At 45.5% G+C, this 21,983-nt stretch overlaps 1 protein-coding gene across 1 annotated transcript in view; it reads left to right on the forward strand.

Annotated features, from left to right (window-relative positions):
• Positions 1-21,983, forward strand: part of LOC124554176 (alpha-mannosidase 2) — a 792,511-nt gene that overhangs the window by 470,203 nt on the left and 300,325 nt on the right. Inside the window, exons 4-5 of the mRNA XM_047128249.1 lie at positions 2,053-2,186; positions 18,564-18,850. Coding sequence (XP_046984205.1) covers positions 2,053-2,186; positions 18,564-18,850 — 421 coding nt within the window. The remainder of the gene's footprint in view (positions 1-2,052; positions 2,187-18,563; positions 18,851-21,983) is intronic.

Genomic DNA, 21,983 nt, shown 5'->3' on the forward strand with positions numbered 1-21,983 from the left:
AATAAGACCTGTTGTTGAGTCAATTGTAAAGAACTGCCTTGAGCAGAAACAAGAGTCGGAATTTTCTATAGATGAGATGATGGTTCCATATAAAGGTACAGGAGCAGGTAATTTGCGCCAATATATTCGAAACAAGCCACACAAATGGGGTTTTAAGATTTTTCTCGTGCTCGTGTGTCTGGAGTTTCCAAAAATTCTATTGCAAGAAGAACTAGAAGGGAAAATGAAACAGTTCTATTACACAGCAGGAATGCATAAATGTGTTTATAAATTAAATTACTCACGTGCAGGAAACCTTTTGCTTGAGGTTATTGGCAAACACTTTTTTTCTATAGTATGTATAAATGTGGTCTACTGCTGGCAATGTTGCTTACAACATTTCATAATATTTATCAAAAATTTCTAAAACTGACTGAATTGTATTTCTTTAAGCATAATAAATAAATATAAGCACTGAAAAAAATTTTTTGTTTTTATTTTCACCATTTGCCAAATAAAGGGTTGTTGTTGTTCTTGTTGTCGTTGTGGTTTTCAGTCCTGAGACTGGTTTGATGCAGCTCTCCATGCTACTCTATCCTGTGCAAGCTTCTTCATCTCCCAGTACCTACTGCAACCTACATCCTTCTGAATCTGCTTAGTGTATTCGTCTCTTGGTCTCCCTCTATGATTTTTACCCTCTACGCTGCCCTCCAGTACTAAATTGGTGATCCCTTGATGCCTCAGAACATGTCCTACCAACCGGTCCCTCCCTCTTGTCAAGTTGTGCCACAAACTTCTCTTCTCCCCAATCCTATTCAATACCTCCTCATTAGTTAAGTGATCTACCCATCTAATCTTCAGCATTCTTCTGTAGCACCACATTTCGAAAGCTTCTATTCTCTTCTTGTCTAGACTGTTTATCGTCCATGTTTCACTCCCATACATGGCTACACTCCATACAAATACATTCAGAAACGACTTCCTGACACTTAAATCTATACTCGATGTTAACAAATTTCTCTTCTTCTGAAACGCTTTCCTTGCCATTGCCAGTCTACATTTTATATCCTCTCTACTTCGACCATCATCAGTTGTTTTGCTCCCCAAATAGCAAAACTCCTTTACTACTTTAAGTGTCTCATTTCCTAATCTAATACTCTCAGCATCACCCGACTTAATTCGACTACATTCCATTATCCTCGTTTGGCTTTTGTTGATGTTCATCTTATACCCTCCTTTCAAGACACTGTCCATTCTGTTCAACTGCTCTTCCAAGTCCTTTGCTGTCTCTGACAGAATTGCAATGTCATCGGCGAACCTCAAAATTTTTATTTCTTCTCCACGGATTTTAATTCCTATTTCGAATTTTTCTTTTGTTTCCTTTACTGCTTGCTCAATATACAGATTGAATAACATCGGGGTGAGGGTACAACCCTGTCTCGCTCCCTTCCCAGCCACTGCTTCCCTTTGGTGCCCCTCGACTCTTATAACTGCCATCTGCTTTCTGTACAAATTGTAAATAGCTTTTCGCTCCCTGTATTTTACCCCTGCCACCTTCAGAATTTGAAAGAGAGTATTCCAGTCAACATTTTCAAAAGCTTTCTCTAAGTTTACAAATGCTAGAAACGTAGGTTTGCCTTTCAAACTCGCTAATTGCAATGATAGTTCCGGCTCAGCTGTAGAATATATATATATAGAAAAGAACCATAAATAATTTGTGCCTCACCGGAATTCGAACCCGGATATCCCGCTTGTTGCGAGCGGTGGCCCTAACCACTTCAGAAATCCGAGCACGCATCCAGGAGTGACCAAAATCTCCATTTGGACTGGTGTCTCCTCTCCAGCTTCTGGAGGCTTTCTTGGGTAGCCGAAGTGGTTCAGGCGACCACTCGCAACCAATGGGATATCGGGGTCATAGTCCCGGTCTGGCACAAACTCTCTTTTCTTCTGAATATTCTACAGGTGATGAAGATCGTATATTCGATGAAGTTGGTCTGTAAAGAGCGAGTGAATACTGTGTACGTGTTGGATGGCGCGAGTGGAGTGAGCAGTTGGGGTGTTTTTGGTGTGCAGGGCTCACCCGACGAAGCGGCGAGTGGTGCGCCGGCTGCTGGAGGAGGGCCGGCTGGAGATGACGACGGCGGGCTGGGTGATGACGGACGAGGCCACCTCCCACCTGTACGCCATGCTGGACCAGCTCATCGAGGGTGCGTATACCAGCTCGGCTCTGGGGCCTGCTCCCCGGGGGGCCAGTACCGTTCTGTGACCCACCCTGCTCTACCTTGTTTACACCTACAGGGTGTTTCAAAAATGACCGGTATATTTGAAACGGCAATAAAAACTAAACGAGCAGCGATAGAAATACACCGTTTCTTGCAATATGCTTGGGACAACAGTACATTTTCAGGCGGACAAACTTTCGAAATTACAGTAGTTACAATTTTCAACAACAGATGGCGCTGCAAGTGATGTGAAAGATATAGAAGACAACGCAGTCTGTGGGTGCGCCATTCTGTACGTCGTCTTTCTGCTGTAAGCGTGTGCTGTTCACAACGTGCAAGTGTGCTGTAGACAACATGGTTTATTCCTTAGAACAGAGAATTTTTCTGGTGTTGGAATTCCACTGCCTAGAACACAGTGTTGTTTCAACAAGACGAAGTTTTCAACGGAGGTTTAATGTAACCAAAGGACCGAAAAGCGATACAATAAAGGATCTGTTTGAAAAATATCAATGGACTGGGAACGTGACGGATGAACGTGCTGGAAAAGTAGGGCGACCGCATACGGCAACCGCAGAGGGCAACGCGCAGCTAGTGCAGCAGGTGATCCGACAGCGGCCTCGGGTTTCCGTTCGCCGTGTGGGAGCTGCGGTCCAAATGACGCCAACGTCCACGTATCGTCTCGTGCGCCAGAGTTTACACCTCTATCCATACAAAATTCAAACGCGGCAACCCCTCGGCGCCGCTATCATTGCTGCACGAGAGACATTCGCTAACGATATAGTGCACAGGATTGATGACGGCGATATGCATGTGGGCAGCATTTGGTTTACTGACGAAGCTTATTTTTACCTGGACGGCTTCATCAATAAACAGAACTGGTGCATATGGGGTACCGAAAAGCCCCATGTTGCAGTCCCATCATCCCTGCATCCTCAAAAAGTACTGGTGTGGGCCGCCATTTCTTCCAAAGGAATCATTGGCCCATTTTTCAGATCCGAAACGATTACTGCATCAAGCTATCTGGACATTCTCCGTGAATTTGTGGCGGTACAAACTGCCTTAGACGACACTTCGAACACCTCGTGGTTTATGCAAGATGGTGCCCGGCCACATCGCACGGCCGACGTCTTATTTCCTGAATGAATATTTCGATGATCGTGTGATTGCTTTGGGCTATCCGAAACATACAGGAGGCGGCGTGGATTGGCCTCCCTATTCGCCAGACATGAACCCCTGTGACTTCTTTCTGCGGGGACACTTGAAAGACCAGGTGTACCGCCAGAATCCAGAAACAATTGAACAGCTGAAGCAGTACATCTCATCTGCATGTGAAGCCATTCCGCCAGACACGTTGTCAAAGGTTTCAGGTAATTTCATTCAGAGACTACGCCATATTATTGCTACGCATGGTGGATATGTGGAAAATATCGTACTATAGAGTTTCCCAGACCGCAGCGCCATCTGTTGTTGAAAATTGTAACTACTGTAATTTCGAAAGTTTGTCTGCCTGAAAATGTACTGTTGTCCCAAGCATATCGCAACAAACGGTGTATTTCTATCGCTGCTCGTTTAGTTTTTATTGCCGTTTCAAATATACCGGTCATTTTTGAAACACCCTGTACATCTGGACGCCTTGGCAAAAAAGTCAAGCACCCAGAAGACATGATCGGATTTTTTTTTTTGCTGGGAGTTAACCTATCTTCTAGAATGTTATTCAGTTTTTCGCGATGTTTTCGCGCCTATATTCGTTTTTACTTACGTTTTCGTGTGGCAAGTACTTCCATTCTCTGCATAATGGTGAGGTGCTGTGATGCACACGTAACTATAACAAGTATTTTTCACAAATAACGTAGTTCACCTACGATAACAAGATTGTTCACAGAATAGGCAACATATTAAAGAAACAGAGACTCCAAATAGGATAGAGGACGGAGAACACAACACAGAAAAAGATCAGAACACAAGAAAAACCCTCGGATAAATTTAACAGGTCAGGAATATATGAACTCACATGCAACACTTGCCAATCGGTATACATAAAACAAACTGCAGAAACTTCATAACGAGATACTCGGAACATCTTAGAGCTTTAAAAAGCGACAGCTCCCATAGCACATTTGCTGACACCACCTTATAGCCAACAACCCCCACCCAACCACAATAGAAACAGACTTAAGGATACTAAAACCCAGCCACAGCCTGTGTAGCAAACTGACCATTGGGGAAAACTTGAAGGCAATAGCGGAAGGAAAACAGGTCTTAAACGAATAAAGGAAAACAGGTGTTAAACGAATACACTACACTCTGCAAGGGCACACTATTTAACACTTTAAAGGAACTTTACAAATAAAAACAGCATAAACAGATAAAGTCTACACACAAGCACACACAAAGATAAAATGGAAACAAAATTCAAATTTGTCGCCGAACTCTCTGGTGAACTGCCGGCCAGTGTGGCCGAGCAGTTCTAGGTGCTTCAGTCTGGAACCGCGCGACCGCTACGGTCTCAGGTTCGAATCCTGCCTCGGGCATGGATGTGTGTGATGTCCTTAGGTTAGTTAGGTTTAAGTAGTTCTAAGTGTGGTGTCACCGCCAGACATCACACTTGCTAGGTGGTAGCTTTAAATCGGCCGCGGTCCATTAGTACATGTCGGACCCGCGTGTCGCCACTGTGTGATCGCAGACCGAGCGCCACCACAAGGCAGGTCTAGAGAGACTGACTAGCACTCGCCCCAGTTGTACGGACGACGTAGCTAGCGACTATACTGACGAAGCCTCGCTCCTTTGCCGAGCCGATAGTTAGAATAGCCTTCAGCTAAGTCAATGGCTACGACCTAGCAAGGCGCCATTAGTAATATTGCATGTATCTAAAAAGTCTCACTTGTATCGTCAATAGCGATGCATCAAGGATGGATTAAAGTTAAGTATTCCAGAAGCTACGTACTTTTCTTTATAGCATTCATTACGTATCCTGTTACAGACCTATCTCTTGCCTGCGTGAACTAAACGCGTGCCTTTCGGCTACTTCCGTGGCGTGGCTGTCTTGCTACGCCACAACACTAAGTTCTAGGCGACTGATGACCTCAGATGTTGAGTCCCATAGTGCTCAGAGCCATTTGAACAATTGTCTCTGGTGAACTAAAGAACACTGGCTGGGCTGGGACACACAACAAACCACAATCACACTGTGTTCTGGTGAAGTGAAAAATGTTTTACTACGTTATTTGTGAAAAATATTTGTTACAGTTACGTGTGCATCACAACACCTCAGCTTTATGCGGAGAATGGAAGTACTTGCCACACGAAAACGTAAGTAAAAACGAATGTAGGCGCGAAAACATCACGAAAAACTGAATTACATTCTGGAAGATAGGTTAACTCCCAGCAAAAAAAAAAAAAAATTCTCTTCAACATCGTTTGGTTGCAGATGATAAGTTACCTGTAGTAATTAACCCACAAGTGATCCAGAAAATTCATGCACCCCAAATGTAAAGGTATTCACAAAAGGAAACGATCTGTTGTTTGAACTAAAAATGCACATAATTTTATAATAATTTAACAAAAATGTTCATACTGCAGAATAAATAAAAACGAAAACCCACGGATGATGGCACAGTGGTACCGAAACATGTTGGGTGCTGAGAAAAAATGGTGTTTCGCATAACTGGCGGACCTCACGTCCAACAATTTATCGATTTCTTTACCAGCCGCATAATAATTCCTTCGTAGCGGGTCGTTTCATTCTTTCGTTTTATCTTAGAGTGTAATTTCGTACATGAGCATACCATCGGCGTGTACGTAAATGGTTAGAGTTGCAGTTCGCTGTCACTGGTAGAACAGCTAGCACACAGCGTAAGTGTTGATCGTCTTTACTGTTGTTATCATGCCTGGTACAGTGTATAAGGGCCGTGGACAGTATAATACATCCTGGAAATGGAAAAAAGAACACATTGACACCGGTGTGTCAGACCCACCATACTTGCTCCGGACACTGCGAGAGGGCTGTACAAGCAATGATCACACGCACGGCACAGCGGACACACCAGGAACCGCGGTGTTGGCCGTCGAATGGCGCTAGCTGCGCAGCATTTGTGCACCGCCGCCGTCAGTGTCAGCCGGTTTGCCGTGGCATACGGAGCTCCATCGCAGTCTTTAACACTGGTAGCATGCCGCGACAGCGAGGACGTGAACCGTATGTGCAGTTGACGGACTTTGAGCGAGGGCGTATAGTGGGCATGCGGAGGGCCGGGTGGACGTACCGCCGAATTGCTCAACACGTGGGGCGTGATGTCTCCACAGTACATCGATGTTGTTGCCAGTGGTCGGCGGAAGGTGCACGTGCCCGTCGACCTGGGACCGGACCGCAGCGACGCACGGATGCACGCCAAGACCGTAGGATCCTACGCAGTGCCGTAGGGGACCGCACCGCCACTTCCCAGCAAATTAGGGACACTGTTGCTCCTGGGGTATCGGCGAGGACCATTCGCAACCGTCTCCATGAAGCTGGGCTACGGTCCCGCACACCGTTAGGCCGTCTTCCGCTCACGCCCCAACATCGTGCAGCCCGCCTCTAGTGGTGTCGCGACAGGCGTGAATGGAGGAACGAATGGAGACGTGTCGTCTTCAGCGATGAGAGTCGCTTCTGCCTTGGTGCCAATGATGGTCGTATGCGTGTTTGGCGCCGTGCAGGTGAGCGCCACAATCAGGACTGCATACGACCGAGGCACACAGGGCCAACACCCGGCATCATGGTGTGGGGAGCGATCTCCTACACTGGCCGTACACCACTGGTGATCGTCGAGGGGACACTGAATAGTGCACGGTACATCCAAACCGTCATCGAACCCATCGTTCTACCATTCCTAGACCGGCAAGGGAACTTGCTGTTCCAACAGGACAATGCACGTCCGCATGTATCCCGTGCCACCCAACGTGCTCTAGAAGGTGTAAGTCAACTACCCTGGCCAGGAAGATCTCCGGATCTGTCCCCCATTGAGCATGTTTGGGACTGGATGAAGCGTCGTCTCACGCGGTCTGCACGTCCAGCACGAACGCTGGTCCAACTGAGGCGCCAGGTGGAAATGGCATGGCAAGCCGTTCCACAGGACTACATCCAGCATCTCTACGATCGTCTCCATGGGAGAATAGCAGCCTGCATTGCTGCGAAAGGTGGATATACACTGTACTAGTGCCGACATTGTGCATGCTCTGTTGCCTGTGTCTATGTGCCTGTGGTTCTGTCAGTGTGATCATGTGATGTATCTGACCCCATGAATGTGTCAATAAAGTTTCCCCTTCCTGGGACAATGAATTCACGGTGTTCTTATTTCAATTTCCAGGAGTGTATGTTACCACTGTGAAGGACGTGGAGTTGCTGCATACGAGGTCTGTCTAGAAAGTATCCGAACTTAGATTTTCCCGCGCAAAATACAGACGATAGCGCGGCGCCACTGTACACAGTAAAGGAAAGGAACTTTATGCGCATGCGTGAATTTTGTCCCCGCCTTCCAGCGCATCAGTCGCTGCCTGTCGGTCGCTGAGTGCGGCGTTACACAATGTGTTCGTTGGACTACAGATTCTGTCAAGATGACTGAGCGTGTTTGTAAAGATACTGCATCAAATTTTGTCGGAAGCTTGGTGATTCTCAAAGCGAAACAATTCGTAAGATTCAGCAGGTGTTTGGAGAAGGTGCGATGGGTGTAACACAAATTAAGGAGTGGTTCAACTGATTCAAAAATGGTCGCACTTCAGCGGAGATTAACCAGCATTCTGGCAGGTCCCAAACTGCTCGGACTCCAGCTGTTGTTGAAAGGGTGCAAAATTTGGTTTGACCGTGCGGGAGATTGCCCAAGAGGTTGTAGTGAGTAAAGATCCTGCACATGCAGTTTTGCATCGTGATTTGAACTTGCACCAAGTGGCTGCGAAATTAGTGCCCAAGTTCTTGTCGCCGGAACAAAAAGACCTCCATTTTGACTTTGCACAGGTCCTTCTGGACACAACCAACACCGATCATGGGGTTCGGAACACCGTGATAAGTGGAGTTGAGTCACGGGTGTACGGGTACGAGCCAGAAACAAAAAGACGCTTGTCGCAATGGAAGCATCCCGAGTCTCCAAGGCTGAAGAAAGTGCGGCAGGTACGAAGTAAAATCAAGGTAATGCTGGCTGCCTTCTTTTATGTCCGTGGAATTGTGCATCATGAATACGCACCGGAAGGGCAAACAATGACAAACGAGTACTTTCAAGATGTTCTCTACCGACTCTGTGACGCAGTTCGGCACAAAAGACCAGACATGTGGACAGCGAAAAACTGGCAACTGCATCACTAGATACGCCCCCGCACATTCATCCCAGTTGATCCAAAATTTCTTGGGCAGACATGGAATTACAGCTGTTCGTCAACCTCACTACTCTCCAGACATGGGTCCTTGCGACTTCTGGTTGTTTCCAAAATCGGAGCCGCCACTAAAAGGATCCTGTTTTGAGAGTACAGAAGAGATAATGCGGGACTCGAAGACGGAGCTGAACACCATTCCAAAAGAAGACTTCCAGGGGTGTTTCCAGCAGTGGAAGGATCGGTGGGCTAAGTGTGTGCAAGCACAACGGGCATACTTTGAAGGGAGTTAGGGTCTCAACCCTGTCAGGTATTCGAAATATTTTTTCTGGCCAAATGTCGTATACTTTTTAGACAGGACTCATAAACGTGTGAGACAGCATTATCAGCACCTCAAGAGAGTTTCAAAGGTGCTTTGTTGTGGGGTCTCCATCTGGTCGGTTAGTTGAGTTGTGCAATATCCAGATTTGTGAGGCTTGAGATGTGCCAGTAGCCACCTGTTGGACTGTACGGGAACACAGGGGCAACTATTCTGGTCCACAAGTTTCCAGATGACCGCTTTTGACCACCACAAGGCGAGGTTCGCCGTGCTGTGAAGTGAGCTCAATCTCTAGCCTTGACCACTGCACCTTCCATCTAAGAAGAAGTAATGGACACCCTGCATTATTCTGTAGCATCTCGCGTCATAGCTACATAGGTATGTCACGGAAATCATACACTACTGGCCATTAAAATTGCTACTCCAAGAAGAAATGCAGGTGATAAACGGGTATTCATTGGACAAATATACTAGAACTGCCATGTGATTACATTTTCACACAATTTGGGTGCAGAGATCCTGAGAAATCAGTACCGAGAACAACCACCTCTGGCCGTAATGACGGCCTTGATACACCTGGTCATTGCGTCAAACAGAGCTTGGATGGCGTGTACAGGTACAGCTGCACATGCAGCTTCAACAAGATAACACAGTTCATCAAGAGTAATGACTGGCATATTGACGAGCCAGTTGCTCGGGCACCATTGACCAGACGTTTTCAATTGGTGAGAGATCTGGAGAATGTGCTGGCCAGGGCAGCAGTGGAACACTTTCTGTATCCAGAATGGCCCGTACAGAACCAGCAAAACGCAACATGCAGTCACGACGGTGATACGTGAGTATGGCGATGACGAATACACGCTTCCAATGTGCGTTCACCGCGATGTCGCCAAACACGGATGCGACCATCATGATGCTGTAAACAGTACCTGGATTCGCCCGAAAAAGTGACGTTTTGCCATTCGTGCACCCAGGTTCGTCGTCGAGTACACCATCGCAGGCGCCTATGTCTCCAATTTGTCGACTGAGGGCCGTTGAGATCCAGCACGGCGTTCCGTATTACCCTCCTGAACCCACCGATTCCATATTCTGCTAACAGTCATCGGATCTCGACCAACGCGAGCAGCAATGTCGCGATACGATAAACCGCAATCGTGATAGGCTACAATCCGAAACGTGATGGTACGCATTTCTCCTCCTTACACGAGGTATCACAACAACGTTTCACCGGGCAACGGCGGTCAACTGCTGTTTGTGTTTGAGAAATCGAAGAACCTTCAGCATCGCAGCGCGTCAGCAATCGTTGGTTAATATATTAAAAAACTAGAAACCCGCCTCGATTGCGAAAAAAGCGGGTCATGGCCCATCGAACATAGGCCGGTGTGAGGTGGAGGTTACACCATTAACTTAAGTAACGGTTTAGACTTTGTACAAATGTACTGTTTGTGTTTTCCTTTTTTTCGTTTATAAGTGTATAGCTACGGTGTTCTTTTAATCATTGACAAAGGTCTTCTTAGGCACTTGTGGGTTTTATTGTTCTGAAGACGGTGTAGCTGTCTACGCCGAAACCTAGGTTAACACTAGGTACTTTTTTCGCAATCGATGCAGGTTTGTAGTTTTTTAATACATGAGAAAGCGGTTGGAAACTTTCCTCATGTCAGCGCGTTGTAGGTGTCGCCACCGGCGCGAACCTTGTGTGAATGCTCTAAAAAGCTAATCATTTGCATATCAGAGCATATTCTTCCTGTCGGTTAAATTTCGCGTCTGTAGCACGTCATCTTCGTGGTGTAGAAATTTTAATGGCCTGTAGTGTATATGCTCACGTTTAAATTCTTTTGCGACAGTAGAGTGGCGCTGTTTTTTTTTTTTTAACATTAGGATGGTCGTCCTCACATGGCAGTTGAGTCTATGAGGCGTATGCGTGATGTTGAGATGTCCCAGAGGGCAGCAAGTCCCCGGTAGGAAGTGTGTGGAAGCAGCTCGGACGCCAGCTAGCTCCGTCTCTGTACCAGTACCAGTGGTATCAAGGACCATTTACAAGAGATGTAGGCAGCGTGCTTTGGGAGAGGATACAGTGGTTTTATAAAGATCCTTTTCCAGTTGAGTCAGTGCTTGCATGGAGGCCAGAGCGGATGGAAGTACATACTGATAGGTCGGCTGATACTGTAAAATTTCTTTCTATATTTAACTCGGTTTTGTAGTCACTGCATAACATAGCTTCTGAACTCCGTAATGTTTTATTTCCTTTGTCCCCCCCTTCGCCTCCGGGTGCTTGAAGTTTTTTTTTCTCTTTTTTTCTTCTAAGGGCTTCGCAGGTAATTTGTAACTGCATACACGTCTGTACGCTACAAACTACTGTAAATTGTTTGGGAGACGGTACTTACAAGGGAACCTCCCCATCGCACCCCCCTCAGATTTAGTTATAAGTTGGCACAGTGGATAGGCCTTGATAAACTGAACACAGATCAATTGAGAAAACAGGAAAAAGTTGTGTGGAACTATGAAAAAAATAAGCAAAATATACAAACTGAGTAGTACATGTGCAAGATAAGCAACATCAAGGGGAGTGTGATCTTAGGAACACCGTGGTCCCGTGGTTAGCGTGGGCAGCTGCAGTATGAAAGGTCTTGAGTTCGAGTCTTCCCTGTACTGAGAATTTTAATTTTTTGTTTTCAGACAATTATTTTGCGAAGTTGCACAGGTACACAGAGCAGTATAGTTTACGTTATCGTGTGTCAATTATCAAAGTTCAGGTAAACACACATAATCAATTGCGCTCTCCAAAATTCCAGGACATGTTCAGATTTTCTTGGACATATGCAGGATTTGACGGTCTACACAAGGAAAAATTTGAAAACGTTAAAAACATGTGTTTTGACAGAGCAAGGGAAAATTGTGCGACTGTGAAACTGTTGCATTTATTTGTTGCAGTTTATGTGACAAACTCTTATGTTTTCATCACTTTTCTGGGAGTGATTATCACATCCAAAAGAAAACCTAAATCGGGCAAGGTAGAAGAATCTTTTTACCCATTCGCCAAGTGTACAAGTTAGGTGGGTCGACAACATATTCCTGTCATGTGACGCACATGCCGTCACCAGTGTCGTATAGAATATATCAGATGTGTTTTCCTGTGGAGGAATCGGTTGACCTATGACCTTGCGATTAAATGTTTCCGGTTCCCATTGGAGAGGGACGTCCTTTCGTCTACTAATCGCACGGTTTTGCGGTGCGGTCGCAAAACAAAGACACTAAACTTATTACAGTGAACAGAGACGTCAGTGAACGAACGGACAGAGCATAACTGTGCTAAAATAAAGAAAGTAAAATTTTCACTCATGGGAAGACTTGAACCAAGGACGTCTCCTTCTGCAGCTCCTCACGCTTCCACGGGACCACGGCACTTCTGAGCTCACGTTTTCCTTGATGTTGCCTATGTAGCGCATGGACTACTCAGTTTGTATATTTTACTTATTTTTTTCACAGTTCCACACAACTTCTTCCTGTTTTCTCAATTGATTTGTGTTCAGTTTATCAATGCCTATCCACTGTGCCAAGTTATAACTAAATCTGAGGGGGGTGCGATGGAGAGGTTCCCTTGTTAGTATACGAGAATCATTTGCTGTTCTCACATGCTGACACTGTCGTCTCTGTAAGGCGGATGGAGCAAGGAGCATTTGCCCAATGCTTGGCCGTCGATCTCAGACTTGTTACTCATCGCAAAATTTATGTACGTTTCTAGTATTCACGACTGTCTGTGATTCTCCTAAACAGATGGGTTAAAGTGCCGTGCGTTATAAGAAACGCTGCTATCCTCGCAATCTCTACATAATGTAATTTTCCTTCCATTGGTTTGACGCTGTTATCGGTGTCGTCCTCCAATGCAGGTGGATGTGGACCTTTGGGAGAGTGTGCTAAAGAGTCCCTGTAGTCGGCACCGTCTTTTCGTTGTGCGCGACGTTATGGAGCTCCAGACATGAATGAATGCAGGTTCTGTTTACAGCATCGTCATGGTCGCAGCCGTCTTTGGTGACATCGCGGTGAACGCACATTGGAAGCGTGTATTCAACATCGCCATTCTGGCGTATCACCCGGCGTGCCATTGTTTACACGCCTCGGGTACCTCTTGTTCGTATTGACGTCACTTTGAACAGTTACATTTCAGATCTGTAGCGACCCGTGGTCTACCCTACATTTCAGCAGGATAATGCAGGACCGCATGTTGCAGGTCCTGTACGGGCCTTTCTGGATGCAGAAAATGTTCGACTGCTGCCCTGGCCAGCTCATTCTCCAGATCTCTCACCAACTGAAAACGTCTGGTCAATGGTGGACGAGCAACTGACTCGTCACAATACGCCAGTCACTACTCTTGATGAACTGTGTTATCGTGTTGAAGCTGCATGGGCAGCTGTACCTGCACACACCATCCAAGCTCTGTTTGACTCAATGCCCAGGCGTATCAACGCCGTTATTACGGCCAGAGGTTGTTGTTCTGGGTACTGATTTCTCAGGCTCTATGCACCCAAATTGCGTGAAAATGTAATCACATGTCAGTTCTAGTATAATATAATTGCCCAAAGAATACCCGTTTATCATCTGTATTTCTTCTGGGTGCAGCAGTTTTAATGGCCAGTAGTGTAAGTGCCTGGCAGAGCAGTGCAAGGAATCACTCGTCAGTTCCGTAGTGTGGCCAGGAGCTGCTCGTAAGCCACACAAGTGGTAGTGAGGCCTTCATTGTGCTAGAACTCCCCAGTCGCACTAAACCTCCAGAAACATCTCAGTTTGGTTTGTGAGTCCGTAGATGGTGATATAAGGGGCGTACAGTATAACTGGCCACGGCTTCCCAGCCGAGTTTTGCGATAATTCAGCCAGTCCGTCCTTGAACTGCCTTAGTGAGCTATAGCGTAGGATTTCATCCTACCTGCTGTGTGCAGATGGTCTCGTAGGTTTTATTTCTCCTTGCAGAGTCGTAGCTGCGTTGTCCAACGCTGAAAGTGCAGTACTACTCTCTGTGTTTGACGTAATGAAACGAGAAGAAGTTTTTTTTGTGCAAGTAAGTTTTTACAGAGGGTAGCAGTACGGCGCATTTATACAAGAGCCACCATAAAATGAAATCGTTCACACTGCTTAGAAGCTTAGAGATGCTCTACCGCATGATTAGGTCAGAAGGCATCCTATCGACACTGCCGATTGCAGCGTCCAGCCTGTAACTTGAGAGTAAAATCGGTGTAATTCGTATAAGAGCGTACATCCTTGATTATGGCAAACTCATTCATTTATTTACGAGGGCAGTTCAATAAGTAATGCAACACTTTTTTTTCTCGGCCAATTTTGGTTGAAAAAAACCAGAAATTTCTTGTGGAATATTTTCAAACATTCCCGCTTCGTCTCGTATAGTTTCATTGATTTCCGACAGGTGGCAGCGCTGTACGGAGCTGTTAAAATGGCGTCTGTTTCTTTTGGCGGAAAACCAGGGCATCCCAGATATTCATAGGCGCTTGCAGAATGTCTACGGTGATCTGGCAGTGGACAAAAGCACGGTGAGTCGTTGGGCAAAGCGTGTGTCATCATCGCCGCAAGGTCAAGCGAGACTGTCTGATCTCCCGCGTGCGGGCCGGCCGTGCACAGCTGTGACTCCTGCAATGGCGGAGCGTGCGAACACACTCGTTCGAGATGATCGGCGGATCACCATCAAACAACTCAGTGCTCAACTTGACATCTCTGTTGGTAGTGCTGTCACAATTGTTCACCAGTTGGAATATTCAAAGGTTTGTTCCCGCTGGGTCCCTCGTTGTCCAACCGAATACCATAAAGAGCAAAGGAGAACCATCTGTGCGGAATTGCTTGCTCGTCATGTGGCTGAGGGTGATAATTTCTTGTCAAAGATTGTTACAGGCGATGAAACATGGGTTCATCACTTCGAACCTGAAACAAAACGGCAATCAATGGAGTGGCGCCACACCCACTCCCCTACCAAGAAAAAGTTTAAAACCATACCCTCAGCCGGTAAAGTCACGGTTACAGTCTTCTGGGACGCTGAAGGGGTTGTTCTGTTCGATGTCCTTCCCCATGGTCAAACGATCAACTCTGAAGTGTATTGTGCTACTCTTCAGAAATTGAAGAAACGACTTCAGCGTGTTCGTAGGCACAAAAATCTGAACGAACTTCTCCTTCTTCATGACAACGCAAGACCTCACACAAGTCTTCGCACCCGAGAGGAGCTCACAAAACTGTTCTTCCTCATGCACCCTACAGCCCCGATCTCGCACCGTCGGATTTTCATATGTTTGGCCCAATGAAGGACGCAATCCGTGGGAGGCACTAGGCGGATGATGAAGAAGTTATTGATGCAGTACGACGTTGGCTCCGACATCGACCAGAGGAATGGTACCGTGCAGGCATACAGGCCCTCATTTCAAGGTGGCGTAAGGCCGTAGCATTGAATGGAGATTACGTTGAAAAATAGTGTTGTGTAGCTAAAAGATTGGGGAATAACCTGGTGTATTTCAATGCTGAATAAAACAACCCCTGTTTCAGAAAAAAATGTGTTGCATTACTTATTGAACTGCCCTCGTATTAAGATCGATGTTTCGTGGCACTGTAAATTACTAAAAGGTAACATTTAGACCCGTAGACTCTTCCTAATGTCTGCGTGGGAAAAGGCAACTTTCGTTAGCAAGTATTTATGAATAACAATTACTTTGTACAACGTACTTTTGATTGCTGACGTCACGAGCGAATTCTGCATCGGCACCTCATCCCACTGGCTCTGAAAGCCTTTGCAACCCAGCGTGGAAACCTACCGCTCGTTCCTTACTCCGTACGTAGTAGAGATGGGCAAACTCGTTCGTCCTTGGGAACTAGTTCACTGGCGATCGCTCTTTTTCTGGGAACCGTCCATTTTTACTCGTTCACCGTTCATTGTCCTTGGTATATGGTTCTTATGAAAAACTGAAAATTAGTAGCATAGGTGACTGAAGGACGGCAGGCGCCAACAGGGGCCCCTTGTCTCCCTCCTCTGGAGTACAGAGTTTTTATTCGTAACAGAATTCTCACACACTTGTAACTTTCGTGATTCTGCAAAAGATCTCGTTTAGCCAACTGTAGCGTTATGTGGCTGATCGCACAAAAAACCGGACCCGAGTCGCAGGTTCGAATCCTGCCACGGGCATGGATGTGTGTGATGTCCTTAGGTTAATTAGGTTTAAGTAGTTCTAAGTTCAAGGGGACTGATGACCTCAGATGTTAAGTCCCATAGTAGTCAGGGCCATTTGAACCATCTGAAAGGCAACTAAAAGCGAACGACCGTTACAGCGAGTTAAAGCAAACGTGATTTGCATCCTCGTAGTGTTGCTAGCGCCTCTTACGCGACTGGCGCGAAATCTGATTGTAGAAAGATGCCTACCAACTTTCGTTTCTATCGCGTAACTCCCTCTAGGTGGTCTGAATTTTTTTTCTTCCGTCAGTTTATTATGGAGGAAGAGGTAAGTTGTTGAAACGTTCCCGTCTCCTCCATATCTCTTTTGTTACGCAACCTTCCCTTCGACAATAACCTATGAAACCTTCCCTTAGGATTTCTGTCTCTTGCTTAATAATAACAAATGAAATCTTCCCTTTGAAATTAATTCTCTTTCTCAATCTTCGCGTACAAATTTATTTGCTGCTTATTAAAAGTGTTTTTCTGATTATTTCGACGAAACATAGAATCTGTCGTCGTCGTGGCCCCCGGTCGTTACCTGCAATAACCCAAAACTGTTCCTCACTTTTTTTACTGTTACTGGATCGCCATCTGACTGCTACATCGAACTGCGACATGAATATACTTACTCTGTTTTACTATACTCTATTAGCTGCTGGTGGGCTCTCATAATAAGTGGCTGTATTTATTACCAAAGCTGACGTTATTCTTTAATAGGAAAGCTGAAGTTATTCTTTAATTAATTTGACTGAAGTTACGTAATTCATAGTTAAACTTTTTCTCCACAGCAATAAAATTTTCCAAAGTTGTACGTTGATGGCTTTTGGGATGGATTATAATCAGTAATGCAATATTGCTGGCAAAAGTTAATTATATTCTGAATGAAATGATTTTACAAACGTTCAAGTGGGACTTACTTTTTACAATAATCTTACAACTAGCATTGCGCAGACATACCTCAGTAGTCTTGAGTTTCGCAAACAAAATAATTCAATAACATTAGTTTCTCTTATGATAATAGTCAGTTGATGTCTCTTTACATCCGTTTATAATCTGTTGTAAATCACAGCTGGTGGCTGGCAGGCACACCGCTCCTCTCAACCTCTCGCTTCAGACCTGCTACAGACTCGCTTCACATCTCGCTTACTGCTGACTTCCTACGAACGCTAAGGTGCGGTCTCTCCCGCCAACAATGCTTTCTGGTGCAGACAATCCCTGCTACCATTAGAAAATGTATCAATGCGCGGTCTTTCCCGCTCTTTTCTTAAAATGTATCCGTACGCGGTTTCTCACGCCCTTTTTAAAATTATATCAACAGTACTCTGGTGCAGACATTCCCTGCTACCACAATTATTTCCAACATGACAAATATTAATTATTCCTACTTAATCCTATTAATAAAATATAAACATCTTTCATAAATTGCCGTTTGACAATAGACAATAGAAATTTACGCGTCTTACATAATACTTTGGTGCAGACATTTCCTGCTACCGCAATTATTTCCAACATGACAAATATTAATTATTAGTACTTAATCCTATTAATAAAATATAAACATCTTTCATAAATTGTGGTTTGGCAATAGACAATAGAAATATGCATAAGTGATGACTAACTGAAAACCTCAGCTGCCGACAAGTGTTGTTGTTATACCTCGATGTGGACAGCAGAAAATGTGTGCCCCGACCGGGACTCGAACCCGGGATCTCCTGCTTACATGGCAGATGCTCTATCCATATGAGCCACCGAGGACACAGATGAATAGCGCGACTGCACGGACTTATCCCTTGCACGCTTCCCGTGAGACTCACATTCCCAACTGTCCACAATTCTACATATGTATTGTACCTTATGGACATTTACCCACTCACTCATTACTCGCGCACGCTTTGGCGATTCCCGTAAGAGTTGGGGCAACCTGTGCGCATTCGCACAGACGAAGGTCAATGGCTGGGTAGCCTTTAACTATATATAAGAAGACAGTAACTTGTTCTCGAAAGAACGGTTACTGTTGATGACAGTGCAACTTTTCCGTTGAATAAGTGATGAGTAACTGAAAACCTCAGCTGCCGACAAGTGTTGTTGTTATACCTCGATGTGGACAGCTCAAAATGTGTGCCCCGACCGGGACTCGAATCCGGGATCTGGGTAGGCAGATGTCTATAAGGTACAATACATACGTAGAATTGTGGACAGTTGGGAATGTGAGTCTCACGGGAAGCGTGCAAGGGATAAGTCCCTGCAGTCGCACTATTCATCTGTGTCCTCGGTGGCTCAGATGGATAGAGCATCTGCCATGTAAGCGGGAGATATATAAACATCTTTCATAAATTGTGGTTTGACAGTAGAAATATACACGTCTTACATTGTCACCCCTGTTCAAGGCAAGTCCCAGGTTTTTGTTGCTGGGTGCATCCCAAGTTCAGCGTGCTACCTGGACGGGCTCTCTGCCCCATCTGGTGAGCAGGCGTGCCCAGTGTGTGAGTGGAGACCCCGTGTGTGTGCGCAGGGCACCAGTGGCTGAAGAACAACCTGGGCGTGGAGCCGCGCTCCGGCTGGTCGGTGGACCCGTTCGGGCATGGCTCAACCGTCCCCTACCTGCTGAAGGCAGCCGGGCTGGGCGGCGCCGTCATCCAGCGCATCCACTACGCCTGGAAGCAGTGGCTGGCCGAGCGCCAGATGGGCGACTTCCTCTGGCGCCAGAACTGGGACCGCGACGGCAGCGCCGACCTGCTCGTGCACAACCAGCCCTTCGACATCTACTCCATCAAGCACTCCTGCGGCCCGCACCCGCAGGTAACCGCATCTCGCCTCACTGCCGGGGCCACCACCGTGGTGGACGCCATTAGTGGGCCAAGGGGAGTACGAGCACAGTTTTGACCCCTCTGCGTGACACCTGCCATCACAGTGGTGGACGCCAGTAGTGGGCCAAGGGGAGTACGAGCACAGTTTTGACCCCTCTGCGTGACACCTGCCACCACAGTGGTGGACGCCAGTAGTGGGCCAAGGGGAGTACGAGCACAGTTTTGACCCCTCTGCGTGACACCTGCCACCGCAGTGGTGGACGCCAGTAGTGGGCCAAGGGGAGTACGAGCACAGTTTTGACCCCTCTGCGTGACACCTGCCACCGCAGTGGTGGACGCCAGTAGTGGGCCAAGGGGAGTACGAGCACAGTTTTGACCCCTCTGTGTGACACCTGCCACCGCAGTGGTGGACGCCAGTAGTGGGCCAAGGGGAGTACGAGCACAGTTTTGACCCCTCTGCGTGACACCTGCCACCGCAGTGGTGGACGCCAGTAGTGGGCCAAGGGGAGTACAAGCATCGTTTTGATTCGTCTACGTCAGTGTAACGAGGTTAATAGCATAAATGGACTAGCAGGAGTGTGATTTCGGTTCTCATCATGTTTTATTTCCTTAAATTGGGAATCGTGATTATGGGCTTGTGACACCATGCGCATGTCTGTGAAAGAGGAGCCAGTCAGTCCGTCACCCTCCCGTCCCCTATTCCACCAATCAGAGCCCTGCTTTTGGGACTCTGATGATGGAAAGCTCTGGGTTCGAACCATGTCATGTTTGGTTTCTTAAAAATAAAGAAACAAAGGTTTCTACACAATCAAATTTTCGCTTTGAACTCCTTTTCAAGGTCACCATTTCAAAAACATACAAAGGGATAGCTAGGAGTGACCTTAAAAATTAGTTGAAAGTGCAAGTTGAAAGTATACCAACCTTCACTTCTTACGAATATTAATATTTTTAATAAAATAAACATGAAGAGGCTCATACCTAGAATTGTCCAACACCAGGACTCCAAGACCAGAGGTGTTACATACACACGCACATTAAGTGTGTCACAACATCACAATCCCCAATCCCTAAATTTGTGGGAACCAGATGAAATTTAAGAAAACTAACATGACCAGAATAGCACCCATGCTGCTGATAGTCCAATTTTTGTATCAGATCCTCATGACATTGCCATAGATGCCAGAGCAGAAGGGGAGTACGAGCATAGTTTTGATCCGTCTACGTCAATGTCACAAGGTCTAATAGCGTAAATGGACTGGCAGGAGCGTGGTTTCAATTCTCGTCAGTTTTATTATCTTAAATTCGGAATCGGGATTATGGTGTTGTGACACAGTGCACATGTCTGTAAAAGAGGAACCAGTTAGTCAGTCGCACTCCCGTCTCCCATTCCACCAATCAGAGCCCTACTTTTGGGACTCTGAAGATGCAAAGCTCTGGGTTCGAGCCATGTCATGTTTACTTTCTTAAAAATTAAGAAACGAAGGTTGCTACACAATCAAATTTTCGCTTTGAACTCCTTTCCAAGGTCACCATTTCAAAAACATACGAAAGGTTAGCTAGGGGTGACTCTAAAAATAACCGAAAGTGGAAGTTGAAAGTATACCAACCTTCATTTCTTACGAATATTAATTTTTTAAATAAAATAAACATGAAGATGCTCATATCTAGAATTATCTAACACTAGGACTCCAAGACCAGAGGTTTTACATACACATGCACATTAAGTGTGTCACACCATCACAATCCCGAATCCTAAATTTCGAGGAACCAGATGATATTTAAGAAAACTAACATGACGAGAATAGCACCCACGTTACTGATAGTCCACTTTTTGTATCAGATCCTCATGACATTGGCATAGATGCCGGAACGAAGTGCTATCTTGGATGGGAGGGGGGGGGGGATGGGGGGCAGGGTAATGTGCTGGCCTTGAAACCCATATAACATCGACATAGATGGACCGAAAACAGTTCTTGTACTGCCCTTCATCCACTACTGATACTGCAGTGTCTTGTACAGGATCTATCATAATTATCATTTTATCTTATTATTGTTATTATTATTATTATTATTATTTGTTATTTTAGAATAGGCTGCCATGATCAGGAAAAACAAAAGTGTCGTTCTATGGATTGGACAGTGCAATGTTGATCTCTTTATCGGTCTGTAGGTTGAAAAACTTAGAAAGGGTAATGGATAGGTTGAAGTTAGATATAGTGGGAAATATTGAAATTCGCTGGCACGCCCAGGCGAATTCAGGATTATAAATACAAAATCAAACAGGGATAATGCAGGAGTAGGTTTAATTGTGAATAAGAAGATATGAATGTGCGTAAGCTACTATGAACGACTTAGTGAACACATTATTGTAGCCAAGATAGACATGAAGCCCACACCCAATGCAACAGTACAAATTAATATTCCAAGTAACTCCACAGATGATGTGACTGAGGAAATGTATGATGAGAAATTGTTCAGGTAGTTAAGTGAGACGAAAATTTACTTGTGATGGGGGGCTGCAATTCTATAATAAGAAAAGAAAGAGAAGGAAAAATTGTAGGTGAATGTTGGATGAGGGTAAAGAAATGAAAGAGGAAACAGCTTGGTAGAATTTTGCGCACAGCATATTTCAGTCATCGCTAACACTTGGTTTAAGAATCATGAAAGAAGGGTGTACACATATAAGAGACCTAGAGACAATGGAAAGTTTCAGATTAAATATATCGTGGTAACACACAGATTCGCAAACTGGTAGGAAATTAGGGGGATGGAATGCGTTTCAGAGGGAGCGTTAGGCAACGATTGAGTAGAAGAGAGGAAAGGAATACAGTAGAAAACGAATGGGTAGCTTCGAAAAATGAAATAGTTAAGGCAGCAGGGGATCATGTAGATGAAAAACCAACTCTAGTAGAAATCATTGGATAACACAATAAATATTGATCTGAATGAAAAGAGAGAATATAAAAAATGCGGGAAATGATGCAGGCGAAAGAGAATACAAACGTCTAGAACGTGAGATTGATAGGAAGTGCAAAATGGCTAAACAGAAATGGCTAGAGGAAAAATGATAAGATATGGAAGCATATATCACTAGGGGAAAATGGATACCGCTTAGAGGAAAAGTA

Source organism: Schistocerca americana, chromosome 11, assembly GCF_021461395.2.
Source record: "Schistocerca americana isolate TAMUIC-IGC-003095 chromosome 11, iqSchAmer2.1, whole genome shotgun sequence".
Taxonomy (NCBI): Eukaryota; Metazoa; Arthropoda; class Insecta; order Orthoptera; family Acrididae; genus Schistocerca; species Schistocerca americana.